The sequence below is a fragment of the Gymnoscopelus braueri genome (genome assembly GCF_963280865.1).
Source record: "Gymnoscopelus braueri genome assembly, chromosome: 19".
In the NCBI taxonomy this organism is placed as follows: domain Eukaryota; kingdom Metazoa; phylum Chordata; class Actinopteri; order Myctophiformes; family Myctophidae; genus Gymnoscopelus; species Gymnoscopelus braueri.
The window spans coordinates 3,764,872-3,784,357 of NC_137621.1; the positions used below are offsets into that span (position 1 = coordinate 3,764,872).

The window sequence follows — 19,486 nt, forward strand, 5'->3', positions numbered from 1 at the left end:
CCATGGAGACCATTATTGGCGATACGCCGAGTGGAAAGTCACTGGGATCAACAGATCCCCAATAGTATCAATACAACCGCAAATCCCCATGTATGGAGTACCCGGACGGAACTCCATATATGGGAATAAAAGGGACACAGACAAAAAGATACAGAATTCTCCATGCATGGGCATAAAAGGGTCACAGACAAAAAGATGGGTACAATGGGTAGTTTACTCTGACAAACGTGTATTGCATAACAGGCCCAACTCGCATCGTTCCTGACTTCTGTGGTCCCCGAGCAGGCACTGGTCTAGTTGCCAAAAATATCATTTTTTGTTATCTTTTTGTTAGTTGTTCTATGTTGGGTTTTTGTGTGGTTTTATGACATTTGTATCTGCACACGGTATCCAGGTTCACTGGTGAAACCTCTTGCTGGGGTCGTTTGCGTGGTCAATCAACAGCTGGCACGGGGTGAACTGATTTCCGTAAACCGCTTCAAATCTCCTCATCTTCTCCACCAGCTGGTCGGCGCCGAAGGCGTCCACAAAGCGGAAGGGCCCGCCGAGGCAAGGGGGGAACCCGAGTCCAAACACCGCCCCGATGTCCCCCTCCACCGGGCCGCTGAGGATGCCCTCCTGCAGACAGAGCACCGCCTCGTTGACGAACCGCGAGACCAGACGATATTGTACGTCGGAATCCGAAGACACGGCGGGATTCGGAGTCATCTTGTATTTCTCGAGGATGCCTTCGATGTCAGGGTTGACATCTTTGACCTTGCTGCCTGGCTGGTAGACGTAGTAGCCCTTTCCTGATTTGCGGCCCTTGTATCCCAGATCCACCATGGTTTTAAGGACTTCCACGTTTCCGCCGCCGAACCGAGAGCCGAAAGCCTTACCCAGGTCGTCCGCCACGTGGGCGGCGACGTCGATGCCGACTTCGTCGGCCAGTGTCGCCGCGCCGACGGGGAACCCAAAGCCTGTGGTCAGAGAATCCAGCTTCTTGGGACCGACTCCTTCCTGAAGCACTCGCACTGCTTCAGCCAACATGGGGGCCAAACACCTCGTGGTGTAGAATCCAGGGCCATCCCCCACGACTATGATGACTTTGCCCTGTTTCAGACCCACTGCCACAGCAGAGGCAACGGTGTCCTTCGCGGTCTGATCAGTGGTGATGATCTCCAGGAGCTGCATCTTGTCCACCGGAGAGAAGTAGTGCATTCCGATGACCTTGTCCGGTCTCTTACTGCCAGCAGCGATGTCTTTAATCGGCAGAGCAGACGTGTTGCTGGCAAATATACAGTGTGGGGGGACCACGGCCTCGACCTCTTTCACCACTCTGCGTTTGATGTCGATGTCCTCGAACACGGCTTCAATGACCATGTCGGCCCTTTCAAAGCCACTGTAGTCTAACTGGCCGGTCAGATTGGAGAGTATGGAGTCTCTCTCAAAAGACGTGATGCTCCTCTTTTTGGTCTTGTCGTTAAGGCCTTTGTAGACCTGCTGCTCCCCTCTTGCCAGTCCCTCCACAGTCGTGTCCTTTAGGATTGTGTGCACGCCTTTGCCCACTGTTACCTGGGCAACACCAGCCCCCATCAGACCGGCTCCCAAGATGGCCAGTGTTTTCACATCTCTTTCAGGGACTCCGAAGCGGTTCTTCTTGCATGCAACTTGGCCATGGTAAAGGCCAATGAGGGCTTGGGACTCGCTGGTTCTTGCCAGCCGACCAAAGTTCTGAGATTCGGCTAGATATCCAGCAGCAGGACCCTGTTCCAGTCCAACCTTCACCGAATCGATGATCTTCAGGGGTGCTGGGTAAAGTCCCTTGCTCTGCTCCATAACTCTGCCATGGACCCTTTTGTAAATTTGATTCCGCACCAACCCAAAGCTCATGACATAGTCCTGAAGCTTCTGCATCATGCCTTTTGATCCGGATAGCGGTATTGTCTTATTGACAATTCCTTTGGCACATTCAATAGCGGTTTCCTCAAGATACTCTATTGTCCTTTCTTCTGGCTCCTTCAGACCGGGGCCAAGCGGGTCTACTAGTTGATGTACAAGCCCCATCTTCTTTGCTCTACCTGCTGGGATATTTCTGCCAGTCAACATCATATCAAATGCACTGGGAAGTCCAACCATTTTAGGGAGTCTTTGCGTACCTCCAGCACCAGGTAAGAGCCCCAACATCACCTCAGGGGTGCCAAGGACTGTCTTCTTGCTCGTAGTTGCGATTCTGTACTGGCACGCGATGGCAAACTCTAGGCCGCCACCTAAGCAAGAACCATTGATGGCAGCAACAATGGGTTTAGGAGACTTCTCAATCTTCTCAAACATCTTTTGTCCTTCCTGAGACAGTTTGGTGGCATCCTCTTCGCTGTTGCAGGCCTGGATCATACTGATGTCAGCTCCTGCAATGAAGCAACCTGGCTTTGAGGAGATGAGAACAGCACTTCCAACGGCATCGTTTCCCCATATCTCATCCATAACTTCGCTCATCTCCTTTTGCATTTGCACCGATAGGGTGTTGACCTTGGAATTTGGATCATTGATCCGAACAACGGCTACATCTCCTTTGACTTCATAGCTTACGTGAGTTCTGTCCCGCATGGCAGGTGCTACCGAGAAGGTACGATAAGTGGTGCCTGGGACAAGAGCAAATCCGCTTGATGCTACTCTGGGGAGTGCACCAAGGGCCCGAACACCAGCCATGAGCGCCATTAGGCTGTTTTAACGCTACAGTACTATAACCTCTATAATCCGGCCAGTCTACGACATCAGTCATCTGCAACGTCAGTACAGTACTATGTACGTCAGTACTATGTCAGTACCGTGATGTCAGTAATCTCCATATTCGGCTTTCAACCTCATTGCCTTCCAGTATAAAATACATGTTTTAAATGATGCGCAAAACAGATTATCCTCTCATTCTCTCTTGTTCATTTGTTGCTTGCAGATTCCTTCAGAGCGCTTGTCATCAATTGTTGTCACCGACGTTGTCACATTGTCACTGATTGCACAAACCTGAGTGACGAGGACAATAAAATCACTTTTGGAAAACACAACCGTCCGATTGGCCATGGACACGACTACCGAGTGAAGTTTGACATGTGACACTGGAATGGTGATGAACTTGACAGACCTGGAGCAACTCTGCTTGACTGAGACTGGAAATAAGAAGAGGAACTAGAGGATAACCTTTCTTCTGCAGCAAACATCAGGCGCCACAATGTCACTGCCGGCATTTCAGACGGAGAGGGAAGAAACTGACAACGAATATCAACAATTGCAGGAAACTGACAAAGTATACAAGCAAAAACTCGAGGAGCTCACGTATCTTCAAGCGACATGCAGTGCCGCCATCACCAAACAGAGGAAATCCCTCAAAGACCTCAGATACAAGTTGACAAAGTGTGCGCAGACTTGTGATGAAAGCGAACTGAAACTAATAAAGGATATCCGGACACAAATCGATCACAAGGAAAATGTGTTCTTTGATATGGAAGCCTATTTACCGAAGAATAATGGCTTGTACCTCAAATTGGTCCTGGGCAACGTAAACGTCACACTTCTCAGCGACCAGGCAAAGTTTGCCTACAAAGAAGAATATGAGAAATTCAAGCTTTACATGACGATGATTCTGATGTTCATGGCCATCACCTGTTTCTTCGTCATCAATTTCCGGATCACGGACGAAATATTCAACTTCTTGCTGGTGTGGTATTACTGCACCTTGACTATAAGGGAAAGCATTCTCAAAAGCAACGGGTCCAGGATCAAAGGCTGGTGGGTGATCCAGCATTACGTGTCCACTTTTCTGTCAGGCGTCATGCTCACCTGGCCCGAGGGCACCATGTACCAGAGGTTCCGGAGCCAGTTCCTTGCCTTCCACATCTACCAGAACTTTGTCCAGTTCCTGCAGTACTACTACCAGAGCGGGTGCCTGTACCGGCTGCGAGCCTTGGGAGAGAGAAACCAGATGGATCTCACGGTAGAGGGATTCCAGTCCTGGATGTGGAGGGGTCTCTCGTTCCTCTTGCCCTTTCTGTTTCTTGGCCATTTCTGTCACCTCTACATCTCGGTGACGTTGTTCCGAATGGCACACGAGGAGGACTGCAAGGAGTGGCAGGTGTACATGCTGGCCTTGGCGTTTCTTGTCCTGTTCTTGGGGAATTTTCTCACCACGCTGCGGGTCGTTCACCAGAAACTTACGAAAAAACTAGAGGAGGAAGTGGCGCAAAAACTGGACTGAGTATAAAAGCTTGAAGAGACGACTCGGACGTTGACTAAGTAAAACTGTGACGCATAAGATTGCTGAATAGACTATAGCGATGGTTTGCAAACGTGTCAAGGGCCCCCGAATGACACATATTAGCCCGCTGACCCCCATTTGAAAACATATGCCAGGGACCGCCATAAGAGAAGATGTGTTGGGTCATAGCAGTGATTCTCAAATATTTTAATGGCAAGGAAGGACAATTTGATATGCATTACACCCACAGACCCCCATTTAATTAAATTCTCTGGGTACCCGGTTTACAATGCTAAATCATCTGTGTTAATTTAACTTTGAGAGTATACGCATGGAACCCGTCCATTTGGTTCCATTTGTACACTCTCTGAGTTACAGACCTGTAAGGGTCCATTCGGTTCCTATACTGGGGACCCCCTCGAATCACCTCAAGGATCCCTTGGGGGTCCCTGGACCCCACTTTGAGAACCACAGGACTATAGTGCATACTATAGAGTAGTAGGGCCATGAAAGGACAAAAGCTCAAGAGAATCAAGAGGGATTTATTTGTCCTATACTCATCCTATACTATATAAGAAGTGCCTTGTAGGTGGACGGGGTGGGTATAATAAACATGTATGGCAGTGGTTCTTAAACTTTTTCATGTCAAGGACCCCTAAATTGACACTTATTAGCCCGCAGACCCCCATTTGAAAATATATGCCAGGGACCCCCATAAGAGAAGATTTATACGGCTCTAACAGTGATTCTCTACCATTTTAATTTCAAGGACCCCCAGTTTGACATGCATTAGGGCTACGGACCCCCATTTAAGGCCATTTCTATCTCTGGGACCCACATTTATATTGTAAAGTCAATGTTAATTTACCTCTGAGAGAGTACAAATGGAACCAAATGGATCTTAACGGGTCCATTTTGTTCCATTTGTTCACTCTCAGAGTTACAGACCCTCAAGGGTCCATTTGGTTCCTAACTATCCATAATTTAGCTGGGGACCCCCTGGAACTCCCTCAAGGACCCTTGGGGGTCCCCGGACCCCTCTTTGAGAACCACTGATGTATGGAGACCACTTTAAATTTAGATTTGAAAGCCGCTTAGCAGCCAGAACATCTAGTACAGGTGCAAGCAGTGAAATGTTGCTGGGACCTGTTCCCCAGCTCAACAATACAACAGAATAAAAATGAAAATAATACTGGATGTAATTCAGAACCTTTATCATAGATGAGATAGAAATAAAGATAATGTGCAGGTAGGTATGATGATGATTTGTATTGTTCTTTTTTTTTTTTAACCACTCAGGGCTCTGACATAGCAGCATGTGATAAAAGTAAAACCCTTTCTGAGCCTTGAGTCCTGGGTTGGACTTATTCCATTGGTTCTCAAAGTGGGGTCCGGGGACCCTCAGGGGTCCTTGTGGGGGGGTTCCAGGGGGTCCCCAGCAAAATGTGTTAATATAGCGTCACAAAAATGTTAACCTTTTATACTTTGGCTATTCAAAAATAGCAGATATACAAGCTCATAGCGCGGCACCGAGTGCCGCCCTATGAGCTTGCAGATCTGCTATTTTTGAAAAATCGTGAACATTTGTGCAAACCTTTGAATATATGTTTTAAAGCGAACATTTGTAACCCACATTTTTGCTACTGGGGGGTCCCTGGAACAAAATATTTGAGCTGGGTGTCCGTGGCCAAATACAATATCATTTTGGGGGTCCTTGACATGAAAAAGTTTGAGAACCACTGACTTATTACATTTTGCATAATCACAGTCTGTTACTGGCGAAGGTGTTTGTCAGTAATTATCGTTGCCCTACTCAAGCACCTGCTGTCGCACGCATCCTGCTGGGACAGGAGAGAGCTCCCTGTGGTGCACTCGCTGAGTAGATTCCTGGGAAGAGCTACGCACTTCCATACCGAGATATGTCAGTCAGGACGGTTCTCTGAGATCCTACATTTCTCCAGCTGACTTGCAGCTGCGTTCATGATTTAAGGCATTTTGTTCAAAACGGACCAATCCTCCAAACTTTGGAAGCCAACTTTAGTCAATGAGGATGGAATATGGGAAATCGGACAGATCCGTGTTGATCACATGACTATAGAGATACTGTGTACCGATGTGCATGACGTTTGGATACAATCTGTAGGAGTAAATGGGTTTTGCACAAATCGGCCTCCTGGTTTGCGCTATAACAGGCCCATGTGAAAAATTGGGGCAGAGGTTCTGAATTGGGATCCAAGGGAGTGTGTGTGCACAGTTTCGGAGCGACCGGGCCAACGGTGCCGGAGATTAGCTGCTCGCAGACAGATGGACGGACGGACAGGGGGTAAAACATACCCTCGCCATGCCTTTCGGCCTGGCGGAGACAATAACTGAAGCAATAAGTTTGACTTTGATCAATGTCCTTTAAGCCCGTATAGGCTGCCTGGGCAACAGGAACGATTCATGACACTTGTCATGTAATTATTGGCAGAAATGTTCATTAATTGCAAAAATAGCAGATCTACAAGGACACACCACATCACAATAACACTAACTTCTGTGCTTGTAGATAGTTATGTTTGTGTGACAATCGTATGACTAAAGAATAAAACAGGGCTAAGTGGTTAATATAAGCATCTAATCAATCAATAAGGATAGTATAGGATTATTATTGTTTGCCATACTTAGATATCTAGACATAATTACTTGCAACACAGCATGCATGAGCAACCCTCTGTGGCTTATAGATATGTTGTTCAAGCTGTTGTTAATAACTTAAGCTACACTTGGTTGGTAAAGTCCAGATGACAAGAATATAACTATTTTAGTGGAATTTATATGTATGCAGTATTTATATTATATTTGTTATTGGTGTCTATATCCTCTGAAACAATGTGGTTTATAATGAGAAGTTACTTCTCTTGTTCCTTAAGCTTGTATGTATAATTGCATATTTTTTTTTTGTGTAAAAAACACAATTTGGAAAACGGCCGCCAGACTCAGTCCCCATAATCTGATTCGACAAAACATAGGCTGCATGTGACACGAGCAATATTCATAATATATTTGAGGTAAAACATATTAATTGCAATGCTGCCTGAAACAAGTATAATCAATGATGTCAACACAATCATTATTCTGGTCTCTAGCTTCAGGAAGGAGCTTGAACTGTGATATTAACTGCTAGGTGGCTCTATTCAAGGAAATATACTTTTAACTCCTGGTGGTCAGAGGACCCTAGGAAGGGACGGGGTGGGGGTCCTGTTAACTTTACGGTCTTCAAGGCCCCCCTCCTCAAAGGGACCTCTTTAAGTGGGCCATTTGAGGACCACTGCTTCACAGTACAAAGCCAGGTTTGTAGTGTGGAGCAGTGGTCCTTAACACATTGATTGCCTAGATCGAGTTAACTCGTTTTTAGAATCCATCGCTTGATTGCCTAGATCGAGTTAACTCGTTTTTAGGTCTTTTCATTGGTATAAGGTAGATTGCAATATTCCACAACTTGTGTATTAATATTAAGCTTCTACGACAAAAGAAAAGTCACATGATCGTAAAAGTCACGTGATCTGAGCAAAACACTACAAATCCGGGTGCAGAGACGCATTCCTTGTGGCATTCTAAACAAACAACCAGCAGAGACAGACAGAGAAAGAGAGCGAGAGACGGTGACTGAGACAAAGAAGGAGCGAGACAGACAGAGAACGAGGAGCGAGAGAGAGAGAGAGAGAGAGAGAGAAAGTGTGAGAGGAGAGAGTAAGATATATATATATATATATACATATATATACCTATATATATATATATATTTATATAGTATAGTAGTAGTAGGCGTACATTTGTTATAGGTGGGAGTCGGGACTAAAACGAGTCGCTCGTTTTTAGGGACTAAAACGAGTCGCTCGTTTTTAGGCGAATATGCCGGCTGTGGGAAAGAAATGCAAGGCCAAACGGCTTCGGAGGGACCCGACCCAACGAACAATTTTGGAGACCATGTCCTTCACGGCTCCCTCGGGACCACCACGACCTGTGGAGGAACCACCACGACCCATGGAGGACGAGAAGCCGTCGGCGGTGGCGTCTTTCACCGCTCCCCCGCGACCACCTTCACCACCTGGGGGATCCGCGGAGATAAAGGCGGAGATGAAGGCTCCCAATATCCCCGAGGGATCTGTGGTCGTGCAGCCATCTCTGTCGGCGAAAGACATTTATGCCTTCACGACCACAGAACCCTCGTCGCGACCACCTCCGCCATCGGAGGGATCCGAGGAGGCGAAGACTGTCCCCGAGGGATCTGAGGAGACATCGGTGTCTTCGACCGTCCCCCGGCGCCGTCGGCGACCGGCACCGGCACTGAGGGCTACAAAGCAACCACCTCCGCCACCACCGGAACCCGAGGGATCTGCGGTCGTGAAGCCATCTCTGTCGGTGAAAGACAATTATGCCTTCACGACCACAGAACCCTCGTGGCGACCACCTCCACCCCTACCACCTCCCCCACCACCTGTGGCGGTATCTGAGGCTGAGCCTGAGGACACGAACCCACCGGTACCAGACATCGATCCCGGGCACGGGTTGCGTCGTAGCGGCAGACAGAGAACCGCGTCGTATCGCCCAGACCCAGATACTACTGACGGTGAAGAGAGCTCCGATTCGGACTGCTCTGGCAGCTGGGAGCCAAGCCCAAGGAAAAGATGTCTTGATCCGTTTACCAGTGGTAAGAATATATTACTTACTTACTCCTCTTCGTCCCCAATGGGACATAAGGCTTCAATGAGCGCTCTCCATTGCATTCGGTCCCTGGCAGCATGTTGCGCCTCTCCCCATGACAGGTTCATCTGTTCCAGCTCTTGTGTCACAGTTCTGCGCCAGGTGGTTTTGGGCCTCCCAGGTTTTCTTTTGCCTGGTGGTGTCCATTTTAAGGAAACCTTTGTGATGTGGTCCTGCTCCATCCTCAGCACATGTCCCAGCCATCTCAGGCGTCTGTGTGTAATATCCTTGGTGATGCTCCGGCTCCTTGTATGTTTGTACAGTTCATTATTGGAGATTTTATTAGGCCAAAAGATCTGGCATATTCGTCGGAGGCATCTGTTGTGGAACACTTCCATTTTCCTCATGTCTGTTTTGACCACTCGCCAGCTCTCGGAACCATACAGCAGAACAGACTTGACATTGCTGTTGTATAGGAGCATCTTGGTTTTAAGACTGTACTGCTTTGATCTCCAGATTGAACGGAGTTGGGAGAAGGCACCCTGAGCCTTTCCCAGCCTTGCCTTAATGTCTTTTGATGCCCCGCTGTCCTTACTGAGGAGGCTGCCCAGATAAGTGAAATCTTCCACAAACGCAAGTGGTTCCTCATCAACCAGGACGGGTCCTGTGGGGATGGTGTTGACACACAACACTTGTGTTTTGGAGGTGTTGATACTGAGTCCGACCTGTCTGGCAAAGTTGTTAAGCCTGTCAGTTTTAGCCTGCATGTTGTTGTGGTTGGTTGATAGGAGAGCAAGATCGTCAGCGAAGTCAAGATCTTCCAGCTGGGAGAATAGAGTCCATTGGATGCCTCTGGGTCTGTCAGCTGTGGTGTTGGTGGTAATCCAGTCTATGGCGGCAAGGAAGAGGATAGGAGAGATGATGCACCCCTGTCTCACTCCGGACTGCACAGGAAACCACTCAGAGAGGTTACTTCCGAGGATGACACTACACTCAAACTGTTCATAGAATGTTTTTATGATGGAGATAATCTTTGATGGTATTCCATAGGAGTGCAGTATCTTCCAGAGGGTGTTTCGGTGGACACTGTCGAAGGCCTTCCTGAAATCCACGAAGTTGATGAAGAGGGGTGTGTTCCATTCCAGGCACTGCTCTATTATGTTTCGCAGCGCAAAGATTTGGTCCATACATCCTCTTCCCTTCCTGAAGCCTGCTTGCTCCTGTCTAAGCCTGGCGTCAATGGCAGTCTCCATCCTGTTGAGAAGGACTCTGCAGAACACCTTGCTTGGAATTGATAATAGTGTGATTCCACGCCAGTTGTCGCAGTTCTTGGTGTCGCCCTTCTTGGGGATTTTGACAATAAGACCTTTGGACCAGTCTTCAGGGATGGTGTCACTGTTCCAAATGTTTTGGAAGAGGTCCGTCAGCACTCGAGTTGATGTAGGGACGTCGGCCTTCAGCATCTCAGCATGGATGGCATCAATGCCACATGCTTTGCCACTCTTTAGGGTTAGGATGGCGGCTTTAACCTCAGCAGAGTCAGGGGGGTTGATGTTGATTTCCAGGATATCATCTGTTGTTGTGATGTTGGCTGGTTCTTCTGGCTCAGGGAGGTTGAGTACTTCCTGGAAGTGTTGGACCCATCTAGCTGCTTGTTCGCGCTCTGATGTACAGATGTTGCCATTCTTGTCCCTGACTTGGGTAGTTTGGTTTGTACATTTGCCGCAGAGTCGCTTGGTGATCTTGTACACTGTGCCCAGATTTCCATAGGCTGCAGCCTTCTCGGCTTCACTTGCCAGGTGTTCAACAAAGACCCTCTTGTCTCTCCTGGCACTCCTCTTCACCTCTTTGTCCTTGTTTTTATAGGACATGTTGGCTTTCTCAAGGAGTCGTTGGGACTTGGTGTTCAGAGCCTTTGCCTTCAACTGCTTTCTCTCTTGAATTTTCTGCCAAGTGTTAGCAGATATCCATTCTTTGGCCCCCTTCTGTTTGAAGCCCAGGACCTTTTGTGCTGTTTCAGAATATATGGTTTTGATGGCCTTCCATTTACTGTTTAAGGTGGGTTCTTCTTCTTCTGAGGAAGCCTCTAGTGTGCTGAAGCGGTTTCTGAGTTCCAACACAAACTCCTTGTTTTTCTTTGGATACTGGAGTTTTGCAATGTCCAGTTTCTTCTGCCGGTGGCCTTGTGGGATTGACTTCTTCAACTTGAGTTTGATGGTGGCAGCGATTAGGTAGTGGTCGCTAAAGGCATCTGCTCCCCGATAAGCTCTAACATCCTGAAGTGACCTGCGCCATTTACCATTTATGATAATGTGGTCAATTTGGTTGATGGTCCTACCATCAGGTGACTTCCATGTGAGCTTATGGATGTTCTTGTGTGGGAAGATGGTACCGCCGATGACCAAGTTGTTACTCATGCAGAGATCGGCAAGGCGAAGAATATATATATATATATATATTATTTTTTTTATCATATTTTACCTTTTGGTTGCACTCTGAAAATAGCAGATCTACAAGCTCACAACGCCTCGCGCTGCGACGCGTTGGGAGCTTGTAAATCGGCTATTTTTTGTACCTGATATTTGTATAAAGTCTGTGGGGCACTAATCAACCTTATATCGACATATAAAATGGTACCAAACGACTCGTTTTTAGGCGAATATGCCTATTGGAGACCATGTCCTAAACTACTCCCTCGGGACCACCACCGGTATGATCATTGAATGTTCGCCTAAAAACGACTCGTTTTTAGGCGAATATGCCTATTGGAGACCATGTCCTAAACTACTCCCTCGGGACCACCACCGGTATGATCATTGAATGTTCGCCTAAAAACGACTCGTTTTTAGGCGAATATGCCTATTGGAGACCATGTCCTAAACTACTCCCTCGGGACCACCACCGGTATGATCATTGAATGTTCGCCTAAAAACGACTCGTTTTTAGCGTCGCTATCCCGCACACACACACACACAATGTAGCCCGGTGTGGATTTCTAGGATATTGCACTCTGGGTCAGCCAGTTATAAAATATGTATTTATTTTATTCTGTATCTATCTATATGCATGTGACTTATTTGATTATGTTGACGATGTAGCCTATGAATTTGTTGACTTGTAGATCTGGGGGGGGGGGGGGTTTTGGGGGGGGGGGTGGTCATTTCATGACAAATGTTTTGATACAGTTATGGGTCGACATGAGGCCATGTCAACAAAGATTTTTGTAGATCAGTTTTTTTTGGGGGGGGAGGCATACTTCAAAGGGAAGAGACATGGTCAACAAATGTTTTGATGCTGTTGTGGGTCGACATGAGGACATGTCAACAATGATTTTCAAATCCCTTTGATGGCTTTAGTTTTTGGGGTTGAGGCCAGGTGCACCGAGGCCCCCACCATCATAATAAAATTCATCAAAGGGGACTAAGGTCACCTTATGTCCATCAACATCAACAGTGTTTGATCTTGTTTACTTTCAGACGACGAATATGTGTCGGATGGTGCAGAGTCGTCATCTCACCATAGACAGTCTGCTAGTTGTAGGAGAGGTAAGACTTGAGTCTGTTTCAAACATTTTCGGTATGTAACTCTTGTGTGTACAAATGGAACCAGTGAAATCAGTGTCTAACTTCTTGGTTCGTTGGTTTTTATAGATGGCATTTTCTTCATAACGGGTCCATTTGGTTCCATTCTAAATGACCATTACAGTACAATGTTATTTCTGCCAGTAATGTCACACACACAATGATATGTTGTGCCATGTTGTACTTATTTGCATTCAGATTTACCACAGTAATACAAAATGGCTACAACCCCACTCTGCAATGATAAATGTCATTCATTCTAAGTTCCACAAAGTAATGCACCACCACATGCTGGCAGTGAAGATCATTGTACATCGTATTTACCAAACTATTTGATGTTTTACTTTGATTTCAGACATGATGGATTTGGAGGAAGCAGGGCCATCGCGTTCAACCGCAGTACCACCTGTCGGCCGTAAAAGAGGTAAGACCGTTTTCACAGCTGTACCACACATGATTTTGACAACACATTTTGATTCAGTTTTAGTTATAGTCTGTTGAATAAAATTCCATTTAGTTTTAGTCATATTTTCATATAAATATATCCTATGGCTGTCTCTCTGTATTCTATGATCCTATAGTTCACAGAGACACTACACTGTCTCTCTGTATTCTTCAATGATTCTATAGTTTACTGAGACACTACACATGTATTCAAAAGTAACTGTTTTTGACATAGGCTTCCATTTGACAACAATATTATTGATATGTATGATTTGATGATCAGTCTTTCTGGGGGTTGACTTGGCGTTGTGTTCCATCCCGCTAAATCCTGTTTTGGATTGGAAGATCTTATTTTGACCACAACACCCAGTCCCCCATAACTCTTGAGTGTGTGTGCAAATGGAACCAAATGGACCCGTAGGGTCCATTTGGTTCCATTTGTACTGTAATGGTAACTTAGGGCTAGCTATTTATGTGTATGTCTAGGTTTTCTTCAGATTAGGACACTGATTTCACTGGTTCCATTTGTACACACAAGAGTTACATACGTTTGCAATTGTATATCTATGATCATTATGATCCTAGTTTACTGGGACACTACACTGTCCCTCTGTATTCTACATGATCCTATAGCCACACAAATAAAAAAGATGTATTTTATGGTAATTGTGTATTTCTGTAATTCACAGGACGTGGTGGTAGGCCCCCAGCTGTAGCGACTGTGTGGAAGGACACCGATTGGGAACCTAGGGCAGACATCCCCTTCACCGCTAGTCCAGGTCCTCGAAATGCTGCAGCTGAGTTGCAGTCGACCATTCCTGTGGACTTTCTGGCGCTTTTCCTCACTGATGAGCTGCTAGGGATGATCGTTGAGCAAACTAACATTTATGCTCTAGCGTTCATCCAGGCCAGGTCTGATGAAGAAGTGGCGCAGCATCCACATAGCAGAGTGAAGCTCTGGAAACCGGTTTCAGTGGGAGAACTGAAAAACTTTTTCGCCCTGTTGTTCCTCACTGGCCTTGTGCGAAAGCCTGATCTAGCGCACTATTGGTCGACCGATGACCCTCTACTCACACCGTTCTTCGGCCAAAACATGCCACGCAACAGGTTCCAGATTATCTGGCGGTTTCTTCACTTCACAAACAATGAGGCTGACGCTGCTGCTGCTGCCGCTGCTGCTGCTGCTGCGGAAGCTGCTGGCGAGGTTGCTGTTGTTGACAGGCTTTGTAAAATCAACCCGGTCTTGCTGTACCTAACGGACAAATTCAAGGAGATGTTTGTTCCAGGTCTCAACATCAGCATCGATGAGGGGATGCTTCTGTGGAGGGGACGCCTAGCATTCCGAGTGTACAACCCACAGAAGCCCACCAAGTATGGAATAAAGTCATACATTCTGTGTGATTCTGGAACGGGGTACTGCTACGCAATGAAGCCATATTCTGGACAGTACTCCTCACTAACAGACACAGTCACTTTTCTGTTGCAGGGTCTTACAGGGTACGGGTTTTCTTTGTTTATGGACAACTACTATAACTCAGTGGCCCTGTATGAACTCCTCCTTCAGAACAACACGCATGCCTGTGGTACTATGAGGCTCAACAGAGGTGAACCACAAGCCATGAAGGATGTGACGATGTCCAGCCTGAGAGTGGGAGAACGGAAGATGCTTCACAATGGCAAAGTGATGTTATTGGCCTGGCGAGACAAACGCATCGTTCGATTGATCACAACCCAGCACAAGGATGAGATGGGGACCCAGCTTGTGAGGCAGAAACACCACAGAGACAAAGTGCCACAGGAGAAACCAGTTTGTGTCCTGGCATACAATAAGAGCATGAACGCTGTTGATCGGCTAGACCAAAACCTAAGCTACTATCCCTTCATGAGGAAGACAGCCAAGTGGAGCAACAAGTTTGTGGTCTACCTATTCCAGATCAGCATGTATAACGCATTCATACTCCACAAGGCAAGGAATCCAGGTAGCAACTGTAAATGCATGTTCGACTTCATCCTCAGTGTTGTCAAATCTTGGACCGCTGTGAGATATGCCCCAGTGGAAGCAGATTATACCCCCCCACAAGATGTCCCAGCAGACCCGCCTGTCCCCCCCCCGGCCGCCTGTCAGCAGCAACCTCGCCAGCAGCAACCTCGCCAGCAGCAACCTCGCCAGCAGCCTCACCAGCAGCCTCATCCTGCACCCCCCCTGCCCCCCCCCCGCCCCCCCCTGCCCGCACCCGCCGTCAGGGGCCCCCTCCGCCCCCCCCTGCCCCCCGCCTGCGTCCTTATGCACCAAGATCGCTCGAACCTCGTGACCGATTGAGTGGCAATATGAAAGTCCATAAGCTTGTCGATGCCCCCCCCACCGCCAAAAAAGAGGGCCCAACAAAATGGTGCAGAGTTTGTAAGAGGAGAGGGACTCGGAGTGAGTCAAGGTTACAGTGCAAAAGCTGTTTGGTACCCCTCCATGCTAAATGCTTCCATGATTACCACACTATGGAGAAGTATTTTTGAATCATTTTGATTGTATTTGTTTGTTTTACTTACTAAAATGCACTTTTGTTTTAGTTTTATTTTGTATTTATTTTTACTCTGATTTACGACGTGAAGCCATCTCTGTCGGTGAAAGACATCTATGCCTTCACGTCTTATATCGATTATGCTCTGAGCCAGCCAACAGTTGGCACATTTATTTTGATTTATGATTAGTACGTGAAGCCATCTCTGTCGGTGAAAGACATCTATGCCTTCACGTCTTATATCGATTATGCTTATGCTAAAATGCACTTTTGTTTTATTTTCATTTTGTATTTATTTTGACTTTGATTTATGATTTATTATGCTCTGAGCCAGCCAACAGTTGGCAGTAAATGTGCTGCTAATGTCTCTCACTGCCCCAGAGGGATCTGAGGACGTGGAGCCATCTCTGTCGGTACAAGACATCTATGCCTTCACGTTCTCAGAACCCTCACGGGGACCACCTCTGCCTCTGAGGAGACATCGATGTGCTGGCCAGGCAAAACACACAATGATGATATATTGTCATTTTGTATATAAAATTTAAAGGTACTTGAAAAAGTTGTACTTGAAAATGTGAAAGCCATATAAAGTGTGTTCAAATGTGTCTGCCTGAGTCGTTTCAAACATTTTCTGTAGACGGTAGACTGTTGGTTTTATATCATAGAAATACAATTGCAAACTACCAGGTATGTAACTCTTGTGTGTACAAATGGAACCAGTGAAAACATTGTCCTAATCTGAAGAAAACCTGGACATAGACATACACATAAATAGCTAGCCCTAAATTAGAATTACAGTACAAATGGAACCAAATGGACAATACGGGTCCATTTGGTTCCATTTGCACACACTCAAGAGTTATGGGGGACTGGGTGTTGTGGTCAAAATAAGGCTGTATAAAAGACTGTTGGTGAAAGCAAGCTATATTCAACTACCAATAGCTAAAGAACAGAGCATGCTAGGAACTCACTTTTTATCATAGATATACAATTGCAAACTTGCAGGTATGTACTCTTGTGTGTACAAATGGAACCAGTGAAATCACTGTCCTAATCTGAAGGAAACCAAATGGACCCTACGGCTAGTCAAAATAAGGCTGTATATACTGTAAGACTGTTTCACTCTAAAAAGTCAAACATTTTCTAATTTGATTGTTTTATGTCATAGATGCTATCTGGATCTCAGTGCTGTATGCATGGGATTCACAGAAAGCACGGTGTGTATTGAGGGAGGCCTCACTTACCGTTCATACAGTCTATATGTCTATATATGGTTTCTATCAGGGGTCATCAATGTCTACTGGATTAGATGAATCCAATACAGATGTAAGGATTTAATTTGACCACCAGAGGGATCCACCTAACCTAAATTATAAGAGGACTTCATTTATTCATATAAGAAGAAGTCATTTAGGAGGTTAGGAGGGTCCCCCTCTGGTGGTCAAATTAAATCCTTACATCTCCTAAAACTGTTCCATCTTGAAAGATGAGTCAGCCAAAACCTCTCCCTGTGTGTGTGTGTGTGTGTGTGTGTGTGTGTGTGTGTGTGTGTGTGTGTGTGTGTGTGTGTGTGTGTGTGTGTGTGTGTGTGTGTGTGTGTGTGTGTGTGTGTGTGAAAAATGATAATGGTGTGTAAACAAACTCAAACATTTGGCACATATAATGCCAAGTCTTGAGACACACACACACACACACACACACACACACACACACACACACACACACACACACACACACACACACACACACACACACACACACACAGGCAAAGATTTTATTTGTATTTATTTATTTTTGCACTAATTGCACCATTTATTGATGTTGAACTTGGAATGATTATTTATTTTATCATATAGTAAAAAAAAAGAAAAAAGACTGAAAATAGTCACTTCAGTGTTCATGTTCATTCACTTTGGAGTGCAACAGAGCGATAAATGTACAATCTAAAGCATATTTATTTTATAAACAAATATTGTTTACATGACTGATGTCAATGAAGGCGCAAAATATATGTCAAAGACTTTTGAAATCATTTTATGCATCTAAAGTGTGTCCTTTTACTAAAACGGCCATAACTCTGAATCTAAAAAAAAATGTCTGTTTTTGGTGAAACCAAGCTGTATTCAACTACCTCTAGCTAAAGAACGGAACATGCTATTGTAGCGGTCCCCTCGATCGTCACGTGGTTGAGGGGAGGGCTTTTGAGTTCTTTTAAATAAATTATCTTAACTCTGATTAACTTAATTAACTTAATTAACTTTAAGATTAATTATCTTGGATCTCTTTTATAATAATAAATGCAAAAGCAGTTTTTAAAGTCACAATGTTATCAATTGACCTTTTCATGCAGTTTTTAACCCAGAGTATATAAAATAAGCCTTGCTTAGCTTCAAATATAACTACTTAGGTCTGTAACCAAATGGACCCTCTATCTAAAAGGTACAATGAAATTAATTCACACCACAAAGTATTTAGAAAAATATAAATCTCAATTATTTAGTTGTTTGTGCAATGATTGTGCAAAATAGAAAATAGAATAGACATATAAATGTAAACAACACTTTTCAATGTTCTTTCAACACTGTGCCGGTTCAAAACCTTAATGACAAATACCAAAAAATAATATACCTTCTTCAAAGAATATATTTTAAAAGTGTACCAACTTTCTTTCAACCCCAAGTCACTTAAGGACACTATTATAATTTGTGGGCCCACACACACACACACACTCACACACAACCTTAAAGCCGGCAAAACTATACTAGTTATCCCAAAACTCTTTAACACTCGCATGACTGAGGTTTCATACTCCTCCACCAAGCCTGAAAAAAGATCATTTTGATCCCCAAATCAGGCTATCCTATTGGCCACTGTCTCCCTCTGTTCTCCAGACTAGTTCACACTTTCTCCCCCAAACAGTGGGGGGTTCCATTGTCTTCTAAAAAGATGAGAGTTGAACATGGGTTGCCAAATTTTGAGAGAGAAATAAGCAGGCAGGTCTATGAAAGTGTAGGCAGTAGGCTAGTGTGTATTTCTATCTGTCTCCTATATGTCATCATGATTTGTGATTTGTGTATGTGGGGATCCATTTTTACTTCCATGCAGTGTTGATTTCGTTAACGAAAACGAAACGAAATATGTTCGTCAACGCACATTTTTCAAAGGACGAAGACGAGACGAGACCACCACCCATGAATAAACAATAACTGGGACTAAATCATTATGCAATTTCGTTGACTAATAAAGACGAGACGAAAATGTAGTTCACTAAATAAAGACTGGACTAAACTCTATGGTCATTTTAGTTCACGAACAAAGACGAGACGAAATATTATATCATATATTTATTATATGATTTTGTCACTCCCTGTCTCCTTTGATAAGCAGCGCAGGGCATGCTGTTCCTCACTCACACACACACCCCCTTTTAAAGTTGCAGCCGCGCACGCACACACACACACACACACACACACACACACACACACACACACAGAGTCACACCGTCAAATGAATGGCAGGAGGATTCAGATTTCAGAGCGAAACTTTACAAAATAAAACGGTAAAATGCTTTGCACGGGGCTCGGGAGAAAGAGAAGAGGTGATATGGACACATTTTCGCTACATCGATGTGGAGAACAAAACACAATGCTTGAACACAAGCGTTCACCACAAAGAGATCGAGTTATAAGTTAACAAAAGGTTTGCACTTTCTCCATTTACACCCCATACATCTACACAAACGTTCAGATTTCAAATATAAAGTGCTTACCTCATGGCCAGGGATGTTACAATTCTATTCGGGTAACCCATAAGTACCCATATTCTCCGTATTGTCCAATAAAAAACATTTAAATCCGATCGGTGGCCATTTTCTCCGTATTTTTTCCATGCTTTCAACTAAGTGACCCTATCGGTTGGGAGGTGTAATTGCACTCTGATACACTATAACTCTATGAGAAAATGACCGCCAATCGGATTAAAATGCTTTTCATTGAACAATACAGAAGTTACAGGTACTTATACCCACCCGA

The 19,486-nt window shown here is 45.2% G+C and overlaps 3 protein-coding genes across 3 annotated transcripts in view; 1 reads left to right on the forward strand and 2 right to left on the reverse strand.

The window, feature by feature from the left end:
* The window catches only part of LOC308075364 (C-type lectin domain family 4 member C-like), a 598,318-nt gene that overhangs the window by 319,845 nt on the left and 258,987 nt on the right, over positions 1–19,486 (reverse strand). The gene's annotated exons all lie outside the window — the stretch shown is intronic.
* On the reverse strand, positions 397–2,688 carry LOC308074022 (trifunctional enzyme subunit alpha, mitochondrial-like; the record flags this gene model as incomplete). Its single annotated transcript, XM_080413359.1, has 1 exon — positions 397–2,688. One exon carries the CDS (start codon positions 2,686–2,688, stop codon positions 397–399), a length of 2,292 nt encoding a protein of 763 aa, XP_080269485.1.
* LOC308074072 (transmembrane protein 120B-like) lies at positions 3,206–4,228 on the forward strand (the record flags this gene model as incomplete). The annotated part of the gene is made up of 1 exon (XM_080413408.1): positions 3,206–4,228. One exon carries the CDS (start codon positions 3,206–3,208, stop codon positions 4,226–4,228), a length of 1,023 nt encoding a protein of 340 aa, XP_080269534.1.